Raw genomic sequence first — 8396 nt, forward strand, 5'->3', positions numbered from 1 at the left:
CCCAATCCCACCCCACCCCCACTTTCGATAAATTTCTATCCCTGCAAGGTCCCGCTCAACTAGAGCAGACTCTATCGAACCTCTACATTCCTCCACCTCTTCTATCAACCTATCCAGCTTACACAGGCGCCTCTCAAGCAGATCTCGACAAACCCTCCTCTCTCAACGAGCTTGATTTTGCTCTCGCACAAACCTCCCGCTCCTCGACACCAGGTGAGGACCTCGTCACCTACACTCTTCTTCGAAACCTTCCTGACCCCGACAAAGAAACTCTTCTTTCTTACATCAACGAACACTGGTCTGAGGGCACTTTTCCCGACGAGTGGAAATCCTCGACCATTCTCCTTATTCCGAAACCAGGTAAACCGTCTACTCTCCAAAACCTTCGTCCCATCTCCCTTACCTCATGTGTGGGAAAGACTATGGAACGGATGGTTCTGACCCGCTTTCATGAGCATCTCGGCGCCATCGACTTCTTTCCTCACACCCTAATCGGGTTCCGTTCTCACGTGTCGACGCAAGACCTTTTCCTCCTCCTCGAACACACATTCCTCCAGCCCCCCTCAGTTCAGGTACATGCCTTGGTCACAGTTGACGCCGCTCGCAAGGCATTCGACAACATCAGTCATGATCACATGCTCGACTCCATTCAGCACACAAACTGCGGGCATAATACATATACTTATCTCCGTAACGTTTTGCAGAACAGGACGGCCCAATTTCGACTAAAAGATACTCTTACTGAACCAATGGCCCTAACACGTGGCACTCCACAAGGTGCTGTGCTTTCCCCGACTGTCTTTAACATCGGCATGACCGCACTAGCCAGAAAGCTCACCTCCATTCCCAATCTCCATCATATATTTTACGCTGATGACATCACACTCTGGTGCACCCGCGGGTCCCCCGGAGATGTCAAAAACACGCTACAGCAATGCCTTGACATCATCTCCTCTTTTCTTTCTCACACCGGGCTTCAACCAGCACCGGAAAAATCCGAACTCATTTTCCTGACGCATACACAATATCAACGCTCCACCCAGTCACTCATATCACTACACATCGGTAACCAACCAATACCCCGAGTCAATTCATGCCGGGTTTTCGGTATGCACCTTCACACGAAACAAAGCACGTCCTCCGTTTAACAGGCCATTAACACATGTCATCAAGTTACGCAATTGGTTCGGCGGGTAGTTAAGCGTCATGCTGGACTAAGCGAGTCACGTGCCACGCATCTAGCACACGCCTTGGCCCTGAACAAAATCCTCGACTACATACCTTACCTTACACTTACACAGCAACATCTTACCAAGCTCAGTGCCGCACTCAACACTCTATACAAAGCCGCACTGCATCTCCCAGTTAACACGTCCAACCAACGACTCTACGAAACAGGCCTTTTCCTGCCTCTTCCTGCGCTCGCCAACCTCCATCGGGAGCGCCAGCTAGCCCGCTTGTCCGGCACGCAACAGGGTCGATGGATTCTGCGGGAGGCTGGAATGCCCCCCATTGATCTTCCTCTCCACATACCCGGTCATGCATTCCCTTCTAACCTCCGTATTGCACCCATCCCTCGGCACATGCAGCCGGGGCTACATGACGGTCGTCGACAGGCACAAGCTACCCACCACAACCCTCCTTTTTCTACTCATACGGTGGCGTACACAGACGCCTCACGCCTTTCAGACACTGGCACCGGCGCATATGTCATCCATTCCCCGCATCTTCCGGACCCCATATGCCAGACATGTGGACCTTTTAGCAACCCTCCCTGCTCAACCACGCTTGAAATCACGCCCATCGTGCACGCCGCTCAGACATTCATGCAAATGCCCTCCACAAACAACTACATTATATACACGGACTCACAAAACGCTCTTCGATACATCCACAACCGCACCATACCCGTTGAATTCGAGACAGTCTCGATGAGGCCCTCTTCGCCTTACGCCCAGCCACTGTCACTCTAAAGTGGATCCCTGGTCATTCAGGGATCGCCGGAAATAAGCTGTGTAATCAGATTGCCCGCGATTTCCATAACCGGCCTCCGGTGATCCCCTGGGTGAGCCCACCGACAAGTGACGAGGCATACGCTCTAAAACACACCCTGAAAGAGCATTATACGCAGCTCAAGGAAGATTTTGCCCGTCTTCCGGAGCCCCACCCAGCCCTCACTATCCCCCAAGCTAGAGTCCTCCGTAAAATTGAATCAAATGTCCTCATTACCCCGGCGCGCCTCTCCCTTTATCACATGCGAGCTGACCCCTCGTGCCCTAACTGCCCCTCCATCTACGCGAATCTTGAACACTGTCTTTTCCTCTGTCCTGCCGCCATACAATCCTCACACTATCCATACCCCCCACCTGTATCCTGGCGTGCCTGGCTGGAATCTTCTTCATCGAAGGACCAACTAGCCTTGGTACAACAAGCAGCCGACCTGTTGGACGCCTAATTTGAGTCCTGATTAAAGTGCATTACTACTACTACTAGTAATCCGGCCTTTAAGGGCCCACTGTCCACCCTCCGGTTGAAAATATTTCCTTCCCCAGTGACTGTGAGACTTCGTCCCCAGAATGCAAGGCCGCAAAATGTTTTTGAAAAAAGTAACTAATAACGCAGTTACAGCCACCGCAATCACCATTCTGTCGTGCTTCTCTCCTTCCGTTCCCTCGCAAAGGTTTTTTCACTGTCCTGCCAGACGTCATCTAGCCTCCGCAAGACAAATTCCCCTTCCTCCTCCGCGTTTTACGGGAGGTGGGGCGTGGTACTCCGCGTGCGCGATAGAGGGAGCGCGCGCCGCTGGATTCACTCTAGCCGTCGGGAGGGAAAAGCAAGCAGCGAGCGGTAGACACCCATCCTTCACCCTCAGACAGCGAGACGGACCAATGGACGTCGTTTTCGACCAATACGTCATTGCTGCGGCTGGACAGGCCAGCGCAGGGAACGGGAAAGCTGGCTTCCCAGGCTTTCCGAAGGAGAGTATGAGAGAGCTTTGATTTGTATTTTCGTTGCTTTGCGGCGTGCGTGCCACTGTAGCATTTTGCACAGACTACCTCCGGTACCTGATCGAAACACTGGGTTCCTTCGCTTGAAAGGTCATTCCCTGGGCAGTGGCCTTTTAATGCGCAATAAAGCGCTGTTGTGTTCTTTCTTCTTTGTGCCGTGTTCGCGCGAGGTAATAAGCAAGTTCAAATCCAACTCGCTCAACATATTACATTGCACTCTGAACGTCATATAATTTCGATGCGAAAGAACTTATTTTTTGCACAGTTCTGGAGCGTGAGCAGCAATCCTCCGCATTAAACATCGTTCAAGTACAAGTACAAGCAGGGCATTCAAAAATCGTACCCAAAGCGTCTATTCATCGACACGCGCTGCGCGGTTGTTCATCGTTCATTGCTCTGTCGCATATCTACTCGAATAAGCTATAATGAGTTGCCTGTATGCATTTAAACAAGGTATAGTATACAGTGTATAGATCATAACAAAGAAATGTTTGGAAAAGGAGTATTGCATTATGTATTACACAGGGAGGCAACCGCTAGTGACAAAGAATAGGGGTTATTATGTTTTGATAAATTTGAAACAGTAATATAATCATGGAGATAATAGAGCTTAGAGAGCAGAAGAAAACCTACCCCATAAAGCTTATGGATGCAAACTGCGAAATATTTTTTCCATATGTTTTCATTATGGCTACGAATACATTATTTCAAATTGATCAGCATATAGGCAAAAACCTAGTTGAAACCTCGGCGGTGATGCAGGCATTGCGAAATCAGGGGGTAGACGAGCCGTACGTGAAAGTGCTGGAAGATATATACAGTGGCTGCACAGCAACCATAGTTCTGCATAAAGAAAGTAACAAAATTCCCATAAAGAAAAGTGTTAGGCAAGGAGACACAATCTCCCCAGTACTATTCACAGCTTGTTTAGAGGAAGTATTCAGAGACTTGGAATGGGAGCAGTTAGGGATAAGGGTAGACGGAGAATACCTCAGTAATCTGCGATTTGCTGATGACATTGCCTTGCTAAGCAACTCGGGGGATGAACTGCAAATAATGATTGATGACCTAGACAGGAAAAGTAGAAAGGTAGGCTTGAACATCAATATGCAGAAGACTAAGGTAATGTTCAACAGCCTCGGGAAGGAACAGCAGTTTACATTAGGTAGCGAAATACTGGAAGTAGTAGGCGAATATGTCTACTTAGGACAAGTAGTAACCGCAGATCCGAACCACGAAAAGGAAATAACAAGAAGAATAAGATTAGGATGGAGCGCATTTGGCAAGCACTCGCAGATTATGAGTAGCAGCTTACCGGTATCGCTCAAGAGGAAAGTATACAACAGTTGCATCTTGCCTGTACTCACCTATGGGGCTGAAATGTGGAGACTAACCAAGAGAGTTCTACTTAAGTTGAGGACAACCCAGATGGCTATGGAACGAAAAATGGTAGGGGTAACATTAAGAGATAGAAAGCGTGCAGAGTGGGTCAGAGAAATAACTCAAGTTACCGACATTCTAGTAGAAATTAAGGAGAAGAAATGGACATGGGCAGGACATGTAGTGCGAAGAGAGGATAACCGATGGTCGCTGAGGGTAACAAACTGGATTCCAAGGGAAGGAAAGCGTAGCAGGGGGCGGCAGAAAGTTAGGTGGGCGGATGAGATTAAGAAGTTCGCAGGGGTCAAGTGTATGCAGCTTGCACAGAACCGGGTTAAGTGGAGAAATATAGGAGAGGCTTTCGCCCTGCATTGGGTATAATCAGGCTGATGATGATGATGATTATAGGCAAAATACGCTCTTACTTCCTTCATGCCAGGGTTTGCTGACTTGTTTTTCTATATATAGTGTAGATAGTAAGAGCAAGCTAACTGCACAGCCTGACATGATGGAAGCGGTTTTTTTTTTCTTTTTGCACAAGCAAGGCTGTTACATCGTTGCAGAGGTGTGTATACTCTGAGCAGGCCATAAAGTGACGGTTCTGCATCGGTGATACTAAGACGAGTATACGAATGAGTTGCTGTTCGGAAAAATGCACCGAAGTTTATTCTCAGGCAACCTCTACGCAGCTCCAGTTTCGCTGTCAGTCTCAGTTAAGACGGCAGGTGGCGCAATTGTCTCTTGTTGCGGTTTGCCTCATGTCTACCACTGTAGTGCATTGCTATTGCAGATAGCAGTAAAGATGTTGGTTTCTCCGGGTCTCTTTGTTGCTCAACTACTAGACAAGACCATTTTTTTGTCTTTTTTAGCGAGAGGAAAATGACGACTGCGCAATAGGCTCATATTTTTCTATGATGCCCATTGTACGGTAGTTACATTCAGTAAACATGTGTAAAAAAGCATGTATTGTGTATGGAAAAATCATTTATACTACCATGTGTTGGCCAATAAACGCACAGAGAGTCTCAAGACCAGTCCCGTAGAAACTTCACGCATTTATTTTTTATAGCCCACACTCATGCAGTCAGTAAAGGGTTTTCGTGGTAAGGTTACGATGTTTCATTGTTTATATATTTTGATCTCCTAGCATACAGCTTTCAGGCAGACGCTGGCCTTCTGTTATCGCCTTCGGTACCCGTGGTGACCAACAGCCCAACCCCCGGATCCCCCATATCCAGCTGCGGCGTAGCGGCCAGCTGGATATCCAGCACCACCATAGCCGTAGGGAGAGTACCCTCCGTAGCCATAGCCACCAAGGGCGCCACCTCCTGGAGCGTAGCCGACGCCTGCGTAGGGAACGCGGCTGTAGCCTGCTGCAGCGCCACCGTACGGTGCGTATCCGTATCCACTGTTCCCGCTGTATGCGCCGCTGTAACCGCCGGCCACAGCCCTGGCACCGTACGCTATCGGAGCAACCCCGAGCCTTGAGGCTGCTGCGCCAGCGGGAACTGGTGGGATGACCGGCACGGCGTTGAAGACTACGTCGGCGCTGGCACCCGGTGCGGTACCTGGCTCGTTCGTGTCCACCGTGGCCCGGAAACCGTTGGCGTCGGCGATGTAGTTCACTCTCCGGTAGAGGCCGTTCACGTCGCGGTATCCGTACGATCCAGTCTTCATATTGTTGGAGTCTCCCTGCTCACTGCGGAACTGACGATTTCCGTACTCGTCCACCGTGTCATAGCCGAACTTGTACGGCTGAGGCGGCTGCAGAAGACAGGTGAAAATGTTACAAAGTGGCTATAATTGGGCCTCGAGTATTTGATTTGATGCTTTAGAGCGCAGTAAATAGATTTTTTTTGCTGTGAATTCAGAGTTTTGTGTTTATTCCTCTCATCCGGCCGGTGGGAATAATTTGCAAGCCAACGCATGATGAAAGAATGGGTAATTGTCCTTTTCCGATCATACACAGGAAACAATTTCAGTTTGAAATGGCCTAAACAAATTAATTTTGACCTGTAGTAGCTACCTCCAGAGGGAAATAAAGCAGGGCAGCAGTGTCCCTAGTGTCGCACAGCTGAAAAATGACAATTGGTAAAAAAAAATCGAGCAGTTAGCGAGACAATGAAAAGCAGTGCGGAATATGTTTCTAATTTCTCTTGCTTATTTCAGCTGGTATTATAATTATGCGTTCAAGTTCACGTCAACAACAGGAAAAAAGCATTCTCGCTTCGGTGACCTTAGCCTTGCTAACTGTAGCCTTCTGTCATATGAGTGTATTAGATGAGCCTCTCATTTCCTCTCATTTGTGTGCGTAAAAAGTACTAATTTCAGTATTCAAACAATTCGGAGTACGCCGTGTGAAGCCCAAATTCTTCACCGTGCACCCACCACAGCGGATTCGATAGGGCTTTACTTGACACAATCAAATTCAAATAGCCTATTCTTTAGTAACCAGCCATATCTTAGGCAACATGAACTTTCGACAATTACTTCAGTGCATTCTAAATTGAACTTGAGTGTTTATATGGTTTGGTTGTGATATGACAAGATAATAAAAGCACGTCTCGTTGTTAAAAGAACGCTCTGTGGAATATGATATTCTTCAAACGATCAGGATTTTGCGTCCGTGAACCTCGTCAGTGTGGGAAATGAGACGCCAGCGCTGTTTTTTTTTATTTATTGCACTGGCAATTTCGGTTCAGTACATTGTGTCCCATTCAGTTCACAGCTGAGGATTTTTGCCCCTTTTGTGATTTTAAGTTGTGTCCCGATCAATAAAGCAATAAATCGAAAGCGATCTAAAGTGACGGTCAAAAGCAATACATTTAGTACTCTTGCACTAGTATAATTCACTTACAGAGGCGAAATCCGCATATCCCCGATAAGGAGTAGCCGCTACCGCAGCAGCATAGCCGCCGTAGCCCGCTCCAGGGTACCCGGCCGCTGTGTGGTGATCATGAAGCCCGTAAGCTTTCACCGCCAGGAAGACGACCAGGAGTTGTACCTGAAAAAAGTCCCGATAAATGGAAGTTTACCAGGGCAAGGAGCCGTATCAGACGAATGCCGTCAGGTTTCTCAGTACACTGTGAAATTGATAAGTTGTGCTATGTGCTACATGATCGTGAGATTGCGCCAGTAACGTATGCTATAGTAGATTAGGGTTCCTGCACAAGCCGAACTATTTTCCTAACTCACGTCACATTTACGCTCTGTTCATGAGAAAGTTAACATACCATGGCATCATAAAAGCACATCAGAAATGAGCATTTTGCCGGTAAAAAGGGATTCGAGACTTTAGGTTAGTTCAGTTCCGAACCTTTGGAGCCAATCAATACGACTTCAAAAATATAGAAACCAGGGAACACTATTCGCTTCCTAGTCTGCACAGGTAACCGTCAGCTTAAAAAGAATTAGACAAAATACAGCGTTTGTGGTAGCCTGAGTTGCTTTGGGGCATTAAATCCTACAATCCAATCCAAACCAAACAAATCATTCCATTTTTTTATGAAATTACCTAATGTTTAGAACTTCTTCTGTACGTTTTGTAGTAATTACTTTACCACAATCTAAAGCAACTCTTTTCATGACCAGCTCTAAAAAGAGTGATCCTCTTTTGATTCCATCAGCGCATTTTTCTTGTGGGTCGGCGCTTACTCTCCTACTTGTTCATCACAAGGAGGTATCAAGGTTGCCTACGATATTGACCGCACAATAGTATAAGCTTGGATGCGTGATAAGGCTTATTTGGTTCACATCTGTTTTCAAACTCTGGTTGAGTTGCCATTCCTCACCTTTGAAGTCATTGCGGCTACAAAAGACGCCAAGTGGAGCTGCAGTTCCAGGGGTTGAGAGCAAAGCGGAGACAAATGTCTTGTGGTGGCATCTCCACTTCGTCAGCGAACTTTTTATACTGCCGAGCTGAGGCATGCGACGCGTGTTGGTGACATAAGCAATGAAAAATATAAAAAATAAATGCGAGTTCACTCTTCTTTTCAGTGCTGCTTTCTC

General features: G+C 47.4%; 1 protein-coding gene and 1 pseudogene across 1 annotated transcript; one reads left to right on the top strand and one right to left on the bottom strand.

The window, feature by feature from the left end:
- The first annotated feature begins 431 nt into the window (after positions 1-431).
- Positions 432-2455, top strand: LOC146200382 (uncharacterized; annotated as a pseudogene).
- A 3112-nt stretch (positions 2456-5567) lies between these two features.
- LOC146200383 (uncharacterized) lies at positions 5568-8191 on the bottom strand. Its single transcript, XM_084592343.1, has 3 exons — positions 8180-8191; positions 7246-7392; positions 5568-6152 (listed from the first exon to the last, which is right to left on the bottom strand). Exons 1-3 carry the CDS (start codon positions 8189-8191, stop codon positions 5568-5570), a joined length of 744 nt encoding a protein of 247 aa, XP_084448469.1.
- Positions 8192-8396: the final 205 nt, after the last annotated feature.

This window comes from Amblyomma maculatum, chromosome 2 (assembly GCF_055883805.1).
Source record: "Amblyomma maculatum isolate TAMU_Amacu chromosome 2, ASM5588380v1, whole genome shotgun sequence".
Classification (NCBI taxonomy): Eukaryota; Metazoa; Arthropoda; class Arachnida; order Ixodida; family Ixodidae; genus Amblyomma; species Amblyomma maculatum.

Excerpts from the sequence above, each read along its gene's own strand:
- LOC146200383 (XM_084592343.1), bottom strand. Across the intron at positions 6,153-7,245 it reads GATATGCGGATTTCGCCTCT|CCGCCTCAGCCGTACAAGTT; the intron begins GTAAGTGAATTA and ends TGTCTTCTGCAG.